General features: G+C 52.7%; 1 protein-coding gene across 2 annotated transcripts; it reads left to right on the top strand.

Annotated features, from left to right (window-relative positions):
• Positions 1 to 419: 419 nt before the first annotated feature.
• On the top strand, positions 420 to 15861 carry OXTR (oxytocin receptor). 2 transcript variants are annotated; one of them, XM_080387646.1, is made up of 3 exons: positions 420 to 8226; positions 9991 to 10945; positions 15609 to 15861. In XM_080387646.1, the coding sequence occupies exons 1-3, from the start codon at positions 8224 to 8226 to the stop codon at positions 15854 to 15856; spliced, it is 1206 nt and encodes a 401-aa protein (XP_080243772.1). In that variant the 5' UTR covers positions 420 to 8223; the 3' UTR covers positions 15857 to 15861. The 2 variants fall into 2 exon arrangements, with proteins under 2 accessions (XP_080243772.1, XP_080243771.1); XM_080387645.1 differs by lacking the exon at positions 420 to 8226 and having other exon boundaries at positions 9320 to 10945.
• The last annotated feature ends 1468 nt before the right edge of the window (positions 15862 to 17329 follow it).

Genomic DNA, 17329 nt, shown 5'->3' with positions numbered 1-17329 from the left:
CGCTGGCTGCAGAGCTGGAGCATGGTGTGTAACTTTTGCCTGGCACCAACACATGGTTTAATTGAAATGTTTAATCAGCAGTAGTAGTATTTTTGATGTTAGGAATTTTCCCAGTTGATGCCTTTCTTTATAAAGCAGCTATTTAATGTCTAATGTTAAAAAAGCATCTGGGTGAAAGCTGTCCATGGTGGTAGGCGTTTCAGTGTCATCTTTCAATTTTGCCGTATTCAATGCAATTGTTTGAATGCAAAAGCATGTGCATACAACACTGCATACAGCCTCACGAAGCAGGAATCAACCATGCTGATGGAGGCAAAGACCAGGAGCTAGTGAGGGAACCGAGGTGTGAGTTGGGAATATGGAGTGTAAAACTGTGCAAACACACAGAGCATGCGGCCTGCAGTAACTGGGGGGATGGGGGGGTGGGGTGCAGAGAAACACATGTCATCTTGAAAATTAATGCAATAATCCTGAAAAATGCATTTAAATCTGTCTGTTCAGTGCCTGCTGTGGTTTTGTGGGGGTTTTTTTGTGTTTTTGCATAAGTGGTTTACACATTTCTTCATGCAAGGATTCGGCTGAAAGTTTCATAATAAATTATTTTGTCCTGGTTAGTTTAGACACAGCAGAAGTATCGAACAGTGCCTGCCTGGAGTAACACAGGCTGAGTAAAGGTAGCCCACAGTTCTGTGCTTATTCCCAGGAGGTTTGAGTTCTGTTCAAGTCTTGCAGGCACCGTCCTGGCTTTGCAATGTTTCCCTGGAGCTGCCAAGCCCCGTCCCGCAGAGCCGGCACTGGGCGCAGGCGTGTGAAGCAGCTGCAGAGCCGCTTCCACCAGCCGGCCAAAAAGCGTCCAGCATCCTGCGTCCCGCATCCTGCATCCAGCATCCTGCGTCCTGCATCCAGCAGCTGTATTTGGGGCACCCGGACCACCTGCACTGAGCGGGGCCATGAGTGTGCATGTTCACACAATGTTGACACGTAAGCAGCAGGCTGCCTATCTCCACCTGGACCTCTGAATTTGAAAGGTCTTCACCACAGCGCTGACGGAGGGGATCGGAGCCCAGAATGTGGCTGGTGGGCTGCGCACCCCTGAAATGTACCTGCACAGGCTGGAGGTGGGCAGGGGACATGCAGGGTCTGTGGTACCTTGAGGCTGCTTCTCCAAGGGTGGTGTCCTCCCTAGCAGGAATTTATAATAAATGATCCTTTGCTTTGAGGAGAGTCCATTTTGATAGAAGAACAGATATTTTGGAATTTGAATGCCTTACCCAGCTGCAGGAATTTAAGCTAAATCATCACCGTTGCCTGTTGGGCAAGCCTAACACCAGTCACCTGCTCAGAACAAAGACTGAAACTGAACATGTTTTTTTTTTCACACCCCAGCGGTGGAGGAGTCACTGCGAGTGCTCTGAAGAAGACTGAATTCAAAATGATTCTAACAAATCTGTGAGTTGGCTCAAAATCAACCACCTGAAATTAAAGAGAAGGACAAATCATTGACTTCGGGAAGGGGAAAGTGAACACATTACTGCAAATGGAAATGTTTGTATAAAGTAGCTGGTTTTCATTTTCAGAGTGAAAGCTCGCTCCCCTGGTTAATTATTTGGCCCCACAGGTGCATTCCTGGAGCCTGCACTGGTGGTTGCACGGCAGGTATTCGGTACAAGAGAAATGGTGTATGAGTCACAGTGGGGAGGGGGGATGTATATATAAATACCCACTCACACACACCTGTATGGACATTCCTAGACATATGCCTACTTATATGCTCGCACACACGCATATACACACACACATATATATACTTAATTAACCTGAGAAGGGTTGCAGTCCCTTTCATATCACTCAGCATAGATTTTGTTGAAGAAGTGATGAGCAGCAAAGCTGATTTACTTTCCTTTACATATGTGCATGTATTAATTGTATAATTTGCATATGAATATGTATTAAAATAGGCAGATGTATATATTTTGGTTTTGTTCTGGCTCCTCCATCTTTACCGTAACAAGGTAAGACGTTATGCTCAAATAGAGATGTGCCTCACTTTGGTGGCCAAAGACATTCTTCTGTGGCTGCTTGTGTGCATGAACTGAAGCCTGTAGTACAGGGCCAGTGCCTGCACATCGGGTACATGGCTTTAATAAAAGATTCGTACCTACGTGAATGGAAATATTTAGTTAATATCTGAGATGCCAGGAGGTGATGCTCAGGAATATGTGGCTTCCTACCTTTCTTTTGTGGGTGCCATAGAATCTGTATTGATGCACATGCATTTTTCTGATGGCTGTTCATCTGTGCGTGGCTGGGTCAGCGTCGCATCGCCTGTGCGGTGCAGCTATGGGTAGCAGCCCTGTCCCACCGTGCGGCTGTGTTGCTGTGTTACGTTGGCTTTTTAGTTCTGCTTGTTGACTAGCGTGTGTTCAGGGCAACTGAAACAAATACCATGAAGTTACACAGAAGTACAGTAAAAGACAAACAAAAAAATTTGTAAAATTCTTATATAATCTCCCAACAGCTTGAAATTGAAGTATCTTTGTTAAAAAGCATGTGTGTGTATATATATATATTTCCACCATCCTGTATGAGGCCAGCTTGCTATTCCCAGGGTCTTTGCAGGCTCCATTGATTTTTATGGACTTTGAGGCCATAATGAGATGAGGTGAGAAACATTTTATAATGAACAACGTCATTATGGAGCCACGTACAAAACTCAGTCAGGCAGGTTCAGTTCCCACAGGGAAGTGCATGGGGAGGGTGTTTGTTACCCTTTGCAGAGGTTGTATACGTTGGGCATATACCATGTAACCCCCTGCCAGCCACCTTCTCTCTGCGGGTGAAATGCCCTGTGGCCCCTCCAGCTGGGGAGGGACCCCGGGCGGCAGTGATGGAGGCTGTGATGCACGGTGGGCAGCCCTCTGCCCATACTGAGCTCCTCAACGCTATGCAGCACAGCAGCCCCCAGTGATCCGGTGCAGCCGTTGCTGCCCCAGTCCCCTGTCCCCCCTGCACCTGCAGCAGGTACCCCTGAGCCTGGACGTGATGGGCAGAAGATCGGAGCATGTGGGTTTCTCTATAGAAACCATGGACGTCTACCTCGCAAAGGTCTGCCAGAGCCTAAGCAGGACTTTTTGGATTATAGGATCAGCCTGGATTATAGGATCAGCATGATCTGCAGCCCGCTCTAGTTTAGATAGGTTTAAGCTCATTGATTTGAATGCAGCATTGCTGTTGTATCCCGGGGGGGAATCAGGCCCTGGAGCGGGAGATGGCATTCTTCTGTGTTCCCTGGCACCAAGCAAAAAACTAGTGCAGCTTCAGAGACTCTGGTGGGAGTTCTTACTTGCAGTGTTAATGTTAATGATTATGGAAATGGGTGATGATTTAATGCCAAGAAACTCAGGCTCTTGTTCAAGACTTTATCTTCAAAAGTTGAATGAGCATGGCTTGGGCTTCTGCACCAGTATACGCAGAAGGCCACAGGAGCAGAGGCTGACAGTTTTCAGTAAGTAGAGGATTTCTTGGAAAGAAATAGTTTGAATCCCATCAACCTTACAGCATCATGATGTAGAAGGATCTCAACACTGAGTTCTTTGAGTTAAGTTCAGTGTTCCTAGATAAACAAAAAGAAGGGCAAAGATGAAATGGTCTTGATACATGGCATGAACTCATGGAAATTCTCTTATTCTGCTGCGAATGCTTTCTAAAGCTTGAGACTGCAGTATCCAAGTTGTTCCTCCTTTCTTCGTTTGCCTGTGTGCAAGCCGGCTTTTCTGGCTCTTTTTTCCCTCCTGGTAATGCTTTGATGATGTAGTTTCCAAAACAAAGCAAGAGCTATCAGAGCGGCTCTGCCAAAGGCCCAGCAACAAGCCGTTTTGTGTGCTGGAGCAGGAATGCTTGAGATGACAGTGGGCTTCAGCTGTATTTTTCCATGAGTTTGTTTACTATAATCAATCTGAGGATTAGTTTTTGGCTGGTTTTGTTGTTTTTTTTTTTTTAGATAACTACTGAAGTGAAATACCATGGCCAGGAGCATGGTTTAGGCTGTCACGTGATGTAACTGGTGGTACAACGTTACTTAAGACTGTAACAGTATTTTACCTGCATCTTAAAATGATGTGTAGCCCTATGTTATTTTTTACCACTAATCAGAAAACTCATTAACACAATGAACTTTGAATAAGTGTTCAGGACAAAATAATTTTGTGTGTTGCTTTGATTTCCATGTTTTATCTCCAAAGACTTGTTGACTTCAGTACAGTACATTTTACAATATTTACTGTCAGTGTGTATTCCTCTGAAAATCAGTATACCAGATGGATAGCCACATAGGAATTTTATATCATACTTAGGGATTTACTCATGTGCACACTTAAGAAACACTGGGAAACATTCGTAATTTTCTCTACCCCTAGTATATTCCCAAGCCTTATCTAAAGCCCACAACATACAGCAGCTTTTTATTGAAGCACTAATATACTTTTTTTCAGGGATGTGCATGGGACTGTACATCTCTGTATTTTTAGTGAATTTACAAAGTTGAGCCTCTTGCAGACTGAGTGCAGGGGCCGAGGACCAGGAAATAATTCTAGGATAAAGACAATTTCCCATGCAAAAGCAGCCAGATAAAATACCCTGGCTTTCTAGCTTGCAGTGCCTGCTGTTGGGCATATCCATACACGAGAGTTCATGAGCAGCTGCAACTCCATCTGTAGAACAGTGGCCTGCACTTGAAGTTTTGCCAGACCTCTTGTATCAGGGGGACTGTAAAGTTGGGATTCAAGATAGCTATTGGAAAAACAGCTATTTCAGATGCAGCAGTAAACTGAAATGCAATTAAATTTAGCTTTATGTAGCATTTGTGCTTTTGATTATTCCAAAGCATGTATTTTTAAAATAAAAATGTTTCCAATTCTATGGCATCATTGAATTTTTAAAGCTGGAAGGAGCTGGGGTGACTCAGAAAACCCTTCCATTCTCACAGGACTCTTTGCTTTAAAATCACGTGTGTTTGGTTTTTAATTGCAGAGCAGCAGCAGCTTTGCCTGAATAAGGACCGAGGGGCTGTGAGCATCTCCCGCTGCTGCAGGGCTATCAGCATCTCCCGCTGCATCCATCCTGCTGGATGTTGTCCCAAGCCCCCAGTGTCCCCTTCAGCACAGGTGAGACATTTTGCTATGCTAGTTCCCTTCACTTTCTTCCCACCACAGACAAAGGCAGTGCCAATTAAAACCTTATGGCTGGATCTTCAATCTGACGGTGACTAGACCCCAGCGTTACCCCTGAAAGCCCACGGGGAAGGTCTGTGGGGCTCAGCTCCAGCCATGGGGCGCAGGGCTGTGCCAGTGCAGCAACAACTTGTTTTCAGCAAGTGCCTCTTTACTGAGGCCCTTGTGGGATTTCATACTTGGTAATTTATGTGAGAAAACTGACGTATGGGTAGAATGATGAAATCTTGTCTGACTCTCATGCCCCTGTGAAGGGAAACCCCCAGCAGCCGTCCCGGTAATACACTTTCCAGTTGCAGAACCAAGGCTGTTCCTCCACAGCACAGATATGGAGCAGGCAGCAACCCCACACAATTAAGAGTAAAGCATTTTAATTTCACACAGTGACAATGTTACTGTCTTCACAGGTTGGGAGGTTGAACTTGCTGCCCAGCTCCACAGGCCGCAGCCACTGTGGTGGGCCTGATCCAGGTATGTGCGGCAGGAGGGTCCTTCTCCCTCTGCACCGGTACCGCTGGCTGTGTCTGCAGGCACCACCTGTGTGGCTGTTTGCTGCTGTCATTATTTGCTCAAATTAACATTTATAGGTGCAATGATGTGGACTCCTATGGCAGCTAGCAGTGGCAGGGTGAGTTTATTTTGACTGGACTTACGAGTTTTGAAATTTTCCTTTAACAGAAACGGAGAAAACTAAAATAAGCAAGGGAAGGTTTAAAAGAAAAAAAACAAAACCCAATACCTGAGTTTTCTGCTTATGGCACCTTTTGCTCCCTGTGCCCTGAGCACGATTTGAAGGTGACCCTCAGCAGCTGTGTGCATCACCTGTGCACCACACACAGGGCTGGGTGCTGCATGGGGCCAGCGGCATGGGGAGCTCCAGGAAGGTCAGAAAGAGGGAAGGTTTCCTTGGCAGCTCCTGGGGACACCCCAAGGGAGCCTGGACAAGTTCCCATGCCTCCTGTGCAGGCTTGGGCTCCAAGACAGGGCTCAAAATTGGGCAGTTTCCATGCAAGGTGTGACCATGAGTGCAGCAGCAGCCCTGGAGAGCAGTGCTGCAGGCTGGAGCACTGCTGGGCTGCCCTGGGAGCTTGAATCTGGTCTCCTGGAGCTGCTGAGAAGCTTGTTTGTTGGTCTAGTAAAACAGTAATTTCCTCTAAAAGCCTTGCTCTCACCCGGCACTTGCCAGTTGTCATTGGGATGCTGTCAAAGGCTGAGGGCCAAAACCAGAGCCATGTGGTGAACATGAGGGTGCCTGCACAGGCAGTGGCTGCTGTGGTGCGGGCACCTGTTTTGGGCTCGGTTTGGGCTTTTTGGCTTTCTATCAAAGTGTTAGCGGTGTGTCAGCCGCGATGTCCCCTGCCAGCCCAGGTGACAGGCATGCATGTGTCCCAGGGCTGGTTCAAGCCATTTAGCAGTTTTGGGATCTGGGATGAATTAAGCCAGGCAGTGCTCCCTGGGAGCTGGGCTGGGAATGGCGCAGGGGGGGATTTCTGGGACCACTCCATCTTGCAGCCAGCATTGTGTGGGGAGCAGCCCAGCAGTGGCATGCAGGGACGAAGCAGCCCAGGGCTGGCAGCCCAGGGCAGGGCAGGAACCTGCTACTGAATTTGTTTTCAACCAAAGAGATTTCTTTTTATTTCTCCCCTTCGTGCAGAATCTTTTGGGCTTACTAAAACAAACAAAGTGTGTGTTTTAGTAACTGCCAAAGTGTGGCAGCCAAAAACCGGGGTCATAGATGAGAAAATACATGAAAGGGTCGGATGTTGTGTAACTGGCGAGGTCAGTGTCAAACCCCAGTGAACGATTTCTGTCTCCAAGCTGCCCAGGAGCGAAGCAGAACTTTGTGCAGACAGCGAAGCTGTCGGTCCTGGTTTCCCTGGGTATGTCTTCATGACCAGGCAGCGGGAGCACTTGGACTGTCTTGGCCAAGTGGCAAATCAGTTGAAGCTGCGCACAAAGCTCTGACTGAAGCTCGTCTGGCCACAAATCTGAGGGAAATGGCTGCTGGGGAGGTCACAGGCAGGGTAGGAGACAGGAGAGGAAAGCGATGGCCGTGGGGAGTTGCCTGCGAGCTGAGAGCAGTGTGGGGCCTGGGGCTGGTGGGTGCATCTGCACCTCCTGAAATTCAGTCCCTTCTTTGCGTGGGGAGGGGGTAACACTGCAGCCCCCTTTTATGAGAAAGCAGAGATGTTCCTTCTCACCGTTCTCACTGCGGGGCTTGGCCGCGCCTCGTGTAAGCAGCCCCTGGCTCCCTGCTGCAGCTGCAGTGCTCCTGTCCAGGCTCTGCTGCCTCTGCAAATGCGACGTGAGCAAAGAGCCTAGGCTGTAGCCAAGACACTTAAAGTAAAACTAATGAAAACCTTCCATGACTTAGCCTTTTAAATCCAAAGTTCAGTCCTCAAGGCGTATGATCCTTCACCTCGACTGCGAGCGGCTCACTAAGCCACTGCTGCTCTTCTGAATCAGAGCAGGCAGAGCGTTAGAAAACGCAGCCCTGGGACCAGTTTGGCATTGGCAAGGGGACAAACAGGCTGATTCCTAGGAGAGCTCTTTCACAGCTTAGCATTTATGATTCACTGTTGAAATAAAACGTATTCTGCAATTACACACCACTCTTTCAGGCGTTCAGCTGCTGCACGCCTAAGCAACACAATCGGCGTAAGGCTCTTTTCTGCATTAGAAGCGGTTCAGTTGTAGTCTGTGAAGGAATCAGTGTCTGTGCGGTGATGAATGACGCCTCCTCTGAGGGCAAGGAGGATCAGTGGCTGCTCTGTCTCACCTGAGGTGACAGTCTCACCAGCGCTGCCGTCCCACCTGGGCCCAGAAGCAGATTTAGCATTTCTTGGTGCACTGCAAGATGCTAAAGAAGCCACGCAGAAGCCGTGGGCAAACTTCTTGACTCTACTGGAGCCAGGATTTCACCCCCCGGTCACCTCCTCCTACAGAACTCTCCCGAAAAAGGCAGAACAATGAAAAAAAAAGAAAAGCATTGCACATGGTGAGTTGTTATGCTCAGCGATTCCCACAGCAGTTTTATTGCCTGAAGGAGGAAGAACGTGAACCCTGGAGGGAAGAACTTGCCAAAGTATTTAACATTTCTACATCTTGCATGGAGCTAAAGGTTCCCAAAAAATCTTTAAAAATAACTGCAGAGATGTTTATTCAAGGCTTATGTCTACGTTAAGTAGAATTTGAGATGTGGCTTTCCAGGGAAGACAGCACAGGGAGTGAGCACCAGCGTGCTGGCTTTTGCCTGGAGTTGGGGGCTGCAGCGGCCAGGCCAGGCAGGCTCCCGCTGTGGCCCCCTTCTTGGTTAGAAGGCCTGGGAGTGATGCAGCGGCGGGTGCAGTGGGGCTCAGCTCAAGGTGCTGAGGTTGTTGGATGCTCTCCTGAATGCTCCCACTGGCACTTGGGTCCCTGCTTCCCTCTTGTAGGGGGCCTGAGTCCCAGGAAAACAGCGAGATGTGCTGCTGAGCTAGTGGCAGTGATGACAGACGATGTCAAACATGGCCACTTTTTCTTCTTTTGTAGAAATGCTTTAATAATACTTGAAAATAATCCTCCTGAAAGAAATAAAAAGAGCCCTTGGTGGTTGTTTTAACTGCCGCTAACAGAAGCGCAAGCCTCCCAGCTGCGTGGGGCTGTGCCGGCCGGCATGGTGGGCACCTCAATGACTATGCTGGTGAAACCCAGCTCCCCCGAGGCCCTCAAAACCTGGGGGGCAGAGTGGGCACCTGATGCTAGGGGAGCAGAGCCCCTGGCTCCACAGGCCCTGTCTCACGGCCGCCTGGCCCCTCTCTGAGCTGCTGCCAGCCAAGAAGTGTGGCCAGCCTGCAGCGCTGGGGTGTCTCCCGCATCTTGCTGCCGAACCCCACTGCACCCCAGCATCATCCCATTGTGGCTTGCCAGGCCGCGCCTGCCCGCCTGTCTATGCTCTTCCCAGCCCCGCGAGCCCGGCCGGGGGGCTGCGGGCACGGGGGGCTGCGGGCACGGGGGGCTGCGAGCACCGGGGGCCGGGGCTGTGCTTGAGAGAGGTGAGGCCGGCGCGGGGGCTCTTCCACCCCTCCGCCTTTTACACGGGGTCTAGCCGACGGGCACCGGGGGGCTTCGGGCTGACGGAGGCCGGTGGCCATCGGGGGTTTGCAGCCCCGCCAGCCCCCGCCCATCACCGTGGGGCCGCCGGCAGCCTCCGGTCTGCCGCTCCCTCTCGCGGCGGCCGCCCCGAGCGCAGCCCAGCGCCGGCGGGCCCGATCCGGCCCCCGCCCCGCCGGGGCCGCTGCCGGCAGCGGGGCGCGGGAGAGCGGGGGGGGCCTGGGCCGGAGGTAGGAGCGGGGACCTGCCCGGGGACCCGGCCGCGCTGCTGTGCCCGGGCGCCGTCGCGGGTGGGAGCGGGGCGGCGGGGCTGCCCGCGGGTGCGTGGGCGGCCGCTCTGCGGAGGCGGGAGAAGGTGCTGAACCGGTGCTGGGGGGGGCAGTTCGGGAGGGCCCCCGAGGAGCTGGCGGCGCTGGGACGGGCACCGCGCGTCTCTGCCGGCCCCTGCCCCTCGTCGTCCTCCCGCCCGCCGGTTTTGCCCGGGGGCAGGAGCCCGCGGGGACGCCGGTGCTCGGGAGGGGCCGGGGCGGAGCCGCCGCAGCCCCCGGGCCGGGAGGGCCGGGCTGCCGCGGGGGGCAGCGGGGGCCGGCCCCGCGGGCGGGTGGGCGCCGCAGCGGGGACGCCAACGGGGAGGCGGCCCCAGGATCTGCCCCAGCCTCTCCGCCGCCAGGCTCCATGCGGGACCGCGCCGGCCATGGAGAAGTTGTACTTCGCGGGGAGCGGCGTGTGGACCGTCAACGGCTCCCTGGGGAACGGCAGCCTGCGCCTGGAGAACCAGAGCGCCGGCAGGAACAGCACCGCCGACCCCCTGAAGAGGAACGAGGACATGGCCAAGGTGGAGGTGACCGTCCTCTGCCTCATCCTGTTCCTCGCCCTGACCGGCAACCTGTGTGTGCTGCTGGCCATCCACACCACCCGGCAGAAGCACTCCCGCATGTACTTCTTCATGAAGCACCTGAGCATCGCTGACCTGGTGGTGGCCATCTTCCAGGTGCTGCCCCAGCTCATCTGGGACATCACCTTCAGGTTTTACGGGCCAGATTTCCTTTGCCGGTTGATCAAGTACTTGCAGGTAGTGGGGATGTTTGCTTCGACCTACATGCTCTTGCTGATGTCCCTGGATCGGTGCTTGGCCATCTGTCAGCCACTGAGGTCTCTGCACAGGAGAGCGGACCGCGTCTCTGTCCTCCTCACCTGGCTGCTGTGCCTGCTGGTCAGCATTCCTCAGATCCACATATTTTCTCTGAGGGATGTGGGGAATGGGGTTTATGACTGTTGGGCAGATTTCATCCAGCCCTGGGGACCTAAAGCCTATGTCACTTGGATAACCCTCATGGTCTACATCATCCCTGTGTTGATGCTGAGCATCTGCTATGGCTTAATCAGCTTCAAAATCTGGCAGAATGTGAAGCTTAAGACAGCTCATGGGCCCAACGTGGCTCTGAGCTCCAGCTCCCGCAGCGGAACAGCGTTTACCAGGGTCAGCAGCATCAGGCTCATCTCCAAAGCCAAGATCCGGACAGTCAAAATGACTTTCATCATAGTGTTAGCTTTCATAGTGTGCTGGACTCCCTTTTTCTTTGTGCAGATGTGGTCTGTGTGGGATACGAATGCTCCGCAGGAAGGTATGTCCTCTCCCCTCCCATAGCCCTGTGTCTGCGTGGACTGCTTAGCTCAGTGGCTGCAGGGGCACTGACACAGGCTCATGGGCTGTGAGCAACAGCCAGAAACTGTGCTCTGAGCTGAGTCTCAGGGGGCTGGGAGGGAGGTGGAAAAAAGTCCTGAGCATGGGAAAACCACCCGATGGGCAGCAGAGGCTGTGCCTGAGCTGCCCTGGTGCAGGCGAGGGCTAGCTTAGATCCCGGCAAATTCAGTGTTACCGCAGCTCCGGGCTGGGCTGTGTGGCTGGGAGTGGCTGGGGAGGTTTTCACTGTCCCCAGGTGTGTGAATTCATCCCTCCCGGGGCTGTTCTGGGTCTCTGGTGGGTCGATTGCCCACCCTGGGTGCTGGGGTATGCTAGGGCTGTGTGCGAGTTCAGCCCCACGCCAGCTGCAGGAGAAACTGCACAGTGTTAGTGCCCGACTTCTTTTCTTTTGCTCTGCTGTTTTTAACTCAGTGACTGCTTTGCTTTCTCCTCTTCTCCCCTCTTTTCCCTCTCCTCCCACTTCCATCCACCCTGTGCTGCTGTTATTTTATCTCTGACTGGGTCATGGTTCCTGCAGAGAGCCGCTGATTTATGAGCAAAGGCTCTCCTAAAGGACACGATATCACTGATTTGCCACTTTTTATTCTTGGTGCTGGCTGCTCCTGTCATCACAGAAGTTGCAAACAGAGCAAAATATATTATCCTCCTTAGTCTCATACTCTTGTAGCTGTGCTCTGTGCTGTCCCCGGGCGGAGGCATCTGATGGTCCCTCTGCACCTGCAAGGAGAACCCGCTGGGAAAGCTTAAAAGAAAAAACTGCACAACTTTGTGAGGTGGGAGAAAGGGCAAAAAGATGCATCCAGGGATGACAGCTCCTTGGACAGACTGACCCAAGCTCAACAGGAATGCTGAGTCTGGGGATGCCGAAGACCGGTGAGGAGCTGCGACCCCCTCCCGGCTCCCCTCGCAGCCTGTTGCAGCAAAGGGCTTCGCAGCAGAGGGCACAGCTTGCTTACACCGTGCATGCTTTTCCCTTCTTTAACCCTGCTCCAGCTATACATTGCTCTGGGGAAAACCTGAGGTCTCCGGCAGCCCGTGGATGACTGTTCTCATGTCAGTTGAAGCTGACAGAAGAGCTGGAGCCAGGCAGGCTCACCTTTGCCTTTCTTGCTTCTCTCCACTCCTTTTATTTCAGGTGGGGAAGTGAAACACAGGCCTTTAAACTTCCCGAGGTGCTCCAGGCAGCTGTCTCTTGGTTTTCCACCTGATCTAGGCTGCTCAAAACTTCTGGTTTTCAGATGCACCCTGGCATGAAGCAGTGTCTCTCCCTTTTGCTGTATTTTAAACCCACAGTCTCGAGGGCTTCCGTCTGACTCATCAGCAAACAAACCTCTGCCGCTCTGCTGATTCCTGCGTTGTGGAGCGGGGGGATGGCCGGGCTGTTCGCAGGTCGCACCCTGCCTGCTGCTCCGGGAAACTCTGCCTTGCTCACCCTGTGCAACCAGCCCTGCGACAAACTTCCTGTTCTGCTTTGCTTTTAGGTAGCAAGGAAAGCTCCAGCCGCGCCGAGCTGTAACAAACTCCCCTTCCCCTCACGTTTCTGTTGCTCGGGAGCCCGTGTCTGCAGTAAAGGGTGGGAGTTTTGCCAGAGCATTTGCTGGAGGCTTTCGTGGCATAGGGAGGAAAAGCCTCAGGCAGGTTATTGTGGATAGCAAATGCCCGGAGACCCCAGCCCTTCCTCCCAGGCCCACCCTCCTCCTCGCTGGGTGCCCAGAGGCACAAGAAGGGTGGCAGGGTCAGTCCTCTCTGCAGAAGGAATGGACTTTGCCTGCTGCGCTCCCAACAGTGTTGGCCTGCGTCATTCCCTTTGTACTGAGGCTTGGGCTGCCTTGGCTGGGCAGCATTGCCGGGTGCCTGGCAGAGGCATACCCTACAGCAGAAAGGGAATTTGGCATAGGATATCATAAAGAGTGTCCCTGACAAGGGAAAGTCTGTTAATACCTAACTGAATCCTAATTCATGCTGAGCAGGGCCCCTACAGTTTTGTGCCCACACATTGCATCCCGCAGCGTGTGAGACGCAGGCCTTGGGCGTTAGCAGAGGGATGTGCAGCGCTTGGTCTGCCGTGGGTCAGTCTCCGATACTGCTCAGGGTTGTGCTTTCACCTGTGCAGGATGCAGTCTGCTGCGGTTTGGCATGCATCAAGGTAAAAAGGCTGTAAAGAAAACAAATTGAAGCCCTTCTTTCTTAGTTAGCAAAGTAATAATCAGAGAGGTTGCGCCCTGTGATTACTGATCCATTTCAGTAGCTTTATACACCAGCCTTCCTCGCTTCATAAACCAACTTCAGTAACATAAGGAAAGCGAGGTGTGGAAGCTGCACCCCTGCCCTGAGCAGTGCCGGGTGGAGTGGCAGAGCAGGGCTGGGGTCCCATGCTGCTGCCCACCTGCCTGGCCCTGCTCCCCCAGCCCCACTATCGCCCTGCCCCGTGGAACCGCAGGGCCAGGCAGCCCCATTTGTGCCCCCCCATTTGTGCCCCTTCCCCGTGGCTGCCATGTGGCAGATGGAGGTGCCCAAGTGTGAGGGATGAACACTCCGGAGCCCTGCTGCTGTGCCTGTGGAGGGGCTGGGGTATCAGCCTGGTAACCCGCCCTGGGCTGGGCAGCGGTGATCCCCACCTTTGCTCGTATGCAAACCTACAGCCTCTGTAAGCGCGGGTTGGAGCTACAGGTTAGGACTCAGGTGCTGGCGTAAGCACCGGGGATCCTTCAGAGGCTGTGGGTTAGAATGAGGTTTCTGCTGCACACACCTTACAGGTAAGACACGTCATGTGTGGCATTTTGAGCTTTGAGTCAAAGTTGGCATAAAGCTCCTCTGAAGAGAATAGTGAGGCTGTGAAGCAGCATAACTGTTATATTGGTCCCTTAATCTTGGGAGCTGGTGCCCTGAAATGTGGGCTGTGACTGATGGCATCTCTCTGTGTGTGGGAATTAGTGAACAGTCCTCATTTCATTTCACTTCTGTAGCAGCATTTGCAGCAGAGATGCCTCAGCCCTTCCCCGGGCACAGCCTCCTGCCTCTGCCGATCCCTCCTGACAGCACAACATCCCTGGCCCTGCTGCAGTGGATGTTCGGAGCCTGGGGAGAGGGGACACCTGTGAGGGGCAGAGCTTGCTCTTTGCAGCACCTTTTGGGGATCTCTGGCAGTCCTGCCAGAGAGGGGAGAGATCCACGCTTAAGACCTGCCCTGCAGTAAGCTCCTTGAAATTCAATTTATGTCCCGCAGAGAGAGTAAGAGCTGAGTCAGCCATGGCTGGATTTTTTTAATGAATAGAAATACTATGATGTATTTCAGGTCTTGCACCTAGGCTTTGTAAGCCATTCCCCATGGATTTCTTATAGCATATGCTTAAAATTAAAAGTGGTTGGGCCAGATATCACTGGAGCAGTAATTATGCATGAGTTGGCTAAGGGTGAATTCAGAGACTAGTATTCATTATTTACACTTCTTTTCTAGTTTAAAAACCACGAGTGGATTTTTGCAGAGGCAGAAAGGGACCAGAAACAGCCAATCACACGTACACATCCTTGCTGCTGGTGCATCCCCTGAGAGCACAAGGAGATGAGAAGATGGGCAGAAAACACGGGGAGCAGAATAAAAGCTCTGTCCCTGACCTGCAGCCGCTTCGCAGAGGTGCTGTCTTGGGGGGGGGCAGGCTGCCCCTCCTTATGCTGGCTGCCATGGCAGGGCAAGTGCCACTGGCCCCTTCTCACCAAAAGGCACCGATCTGACCTCTCAGGTGGGACAGGCGGGTGCTTCGTGCTCTGGGCGTGGGGAGCAGCAGCCGGAGACCTGTCATCTTGGCAGTATGCCGTCACCATCACCTCCCGTCCTCAGCATCACGCTTGCAGCTGGGAGCTATTGCCAGGCTCCCAGACTTCATTACTGGAATGGGGATGGCTGTCATTCCCCCTGGCAAAGTGCGTGTCCTGTGTGAAAAAATAATTCAGGGGGAAAGAAAAATGCCATCACTCCCCAGGGCTGGGAGAGCGCCGGGCGAGGAGGCATGGATGGGGCTGGGCTGGTGGGCACTGTCCAGTTGGCTGGATTTTAGTGACTGAAAGCAGATGAAAGCCACTAATCTGCCCCAAATCGGCTACTTGGTGGGGAAAAATGAGCCACCTGATTCTTTTTGTTGCCACTCTTGCTCTTTGCCATGGCAACTCCAAAAAGCCACACTCCCTTCTCCCTGCTTTGGGCACTATAAAGGCGAATTGTGCAGATGATGCTGTGGGCAGCTCTGCCTCTTGGTGAGGCATTTCTAGGGTAATGCTGAGCAGGCAACAGCGCAGGAGGCGAGCAGGGGAAATGCAGCTTTTCTGAGAGGAAAAACCTAAACCCAAGTTGCTTGAACCAAGACTCACTTTCCCCCTTTTTGTTTACCAGCTCTTCTCTACTGATGTACTGACCAGCAGGCAGGGCAGCCCATTCCTGGTGTGGGAGGAAGTGTTGCAGTGCTGGCAGAGCTCGGGGCTCTCAGCAGAGCCCACCGTGGTGTGTGCCCGGTGCCCACCTCCCCAGGGTGGTGGTTCTCGCCACCTGTGCTGTGCCCTGATGCTGCCGTGCTTTTTCTGCCTTGCAGCCTCCCCCTTCATCATCGCCATGCTCCTGGCCAGCCTCAACAGCTGCTGCAACCCCTGGATCTACATGCTGTACACGGGGCACCTCTTCCACGACCTGATGCAGCGCTTCCTCTGCTGCTCCACACGCTACCTGAAGTCGCGGCCGGCATGCGACCTGAGCGTCAGCAAGAAGAGCAACTCCTCCTCCTTCATCCTCAGCTGCAAGAGCACGAGCCAGAGGAGCTTCATGCATCCGTCCATGACGTGAGAGAAGTGCCAGCTGGGACCTTGCGCCACCGCCGTGCTGCCTCCAGCACTTCCCTGTGAAGAGCTAGGGTTCGGACAAGCAAGGAGGGGGTCTATATAAATAGGTGTATATATGTCTGTGCGTGTGCAAGCATGTCCAGCGGTTATTATTGAACTGAGGCGGGAGTGGGGGGAGGACTCCTTTGGTCCAAGTTTCACTGCTGCCTGGGACTGGACAGCAGGAACCTGCTTCTGAGCCCCCAAACCACTGACATCAGTGGCTTTTAGATACCACTGGGAGGGACAGGTTTTACCCCCAACAGTCCTGCACTGCAGGAGTGGATGCGCTACGTCTTTTAGCCCCGTCCCCGCATCCCTGCACAGTGCCAGCCCTGCTTCTCACAGCCTGGGCCAGTGGCAGCGCTGGTGGCACAGAGTGGGGCAGTCCTGCTGCCAGAGGCTGGGAGGGCAGCAGGGACAGGGCTGGGGACAAACCTCCGAGGGGACAATGCTGATGCCTGGGTGTGTCCCCCCCCAGCTGTGCTCTGTGTCTGTGTGAGGCTGTGTGCATGGGTCAGCCTGGGGAGCGGACACAACTGCAGGGCCAGGGGATCTGTGCAATAACAGGTTTGCTGAGTGTGCTGAAAAGCTTCTCCAAAGGCAGGCATGTGGGATTACAGCTGGACTCCATGGGCTTTAACAGGGAAACTCCTTCTGAGTCCCCCGAGGCCGAGCTTTTGCTTTGGGTTTACCGCAGATTGTATTTAGTCTTTTACACCAATGCAATTTTTCTTGCTCTGTAACACACAAGGTCATGCTCATGGCATGGATTTTTTTATTGTTAAGAAATACCTGTAAATAAAGTTTTCTGACTGTGTCTTGATGGAAAGCGGGAGGGGAAGTGCAGGAGCACTAGCCTAAGAAAATGAAGGAAACCAATGGGAAGCAGCGCTTTAAGCACAAGACCCAGGCGTAAGGATGCTTTTGTTGATAGAGTACTGCACCAAGCACTTCCGATGTGCACACTGCTTTATTCTGTAGCTTGCTGTGGAGTGTGGGACATCTGGGGTGATGTGCAGCTCTGGCTGAAGGCAGTGGGAGCTTTCCTGTGAATTCGGTGGCAGTGGGGTCTGGTGACTGCAGAGGGATGCTCCTACCTTTGCTCCCAACACCTCCTGTATCTGCAGCCAGGAGGGATGTGCAAAAGCAAGACCTGCATGCGAACGGTTATATGGTTTGGCCTTACATGTTGGGAATGAATATGAAAAATGCATTTAAGTGTGTACTTTATTTTTTCACTGTTATCAACAGGCACATTTTCACCTTTCATAACCTGGCATTCCTTTGGTTTTTTGGTAGTAGCTTCAAGTGAGTGCTCAGCACATTTGCTGAATATGACACAGCATGTTCCATCTCAGCATGTTTTGCCAGGCTGGTTTAAACCCTGAGGAAAGCCTACAGCATTTTCCTCCCACGTTCACCCTCTTTCTCCTTA

This window comes from Falco punctatus (genome assembly GCF_963210335.1).
Source record: "Falco punctatus genome assembly, chromosome: 4".
Lineage (NCBI taxonomy): Eukaryota > Metazoa > Chordata > Aves > Falconiformes > Falconidae > Falco > Falco punctatus.
Note: the sequence above shows the minus strand (reverse complement) of the source record. Positions and strands in the feature narration are given on the sequence as shown.

What these genes read in the sequence shown, in the direction of transcription:
- OXTR (XM_080387646.1), top strand. An exon ending in TACGAATGCTCCGCAGGAAG is followed by an intron (nt 10,946 to 15,608) that starts GTATGTCCTCTC and finishes TCTGCCTTGCAG; the next exon opens with CCTCCCCCTTCATCATCGCC.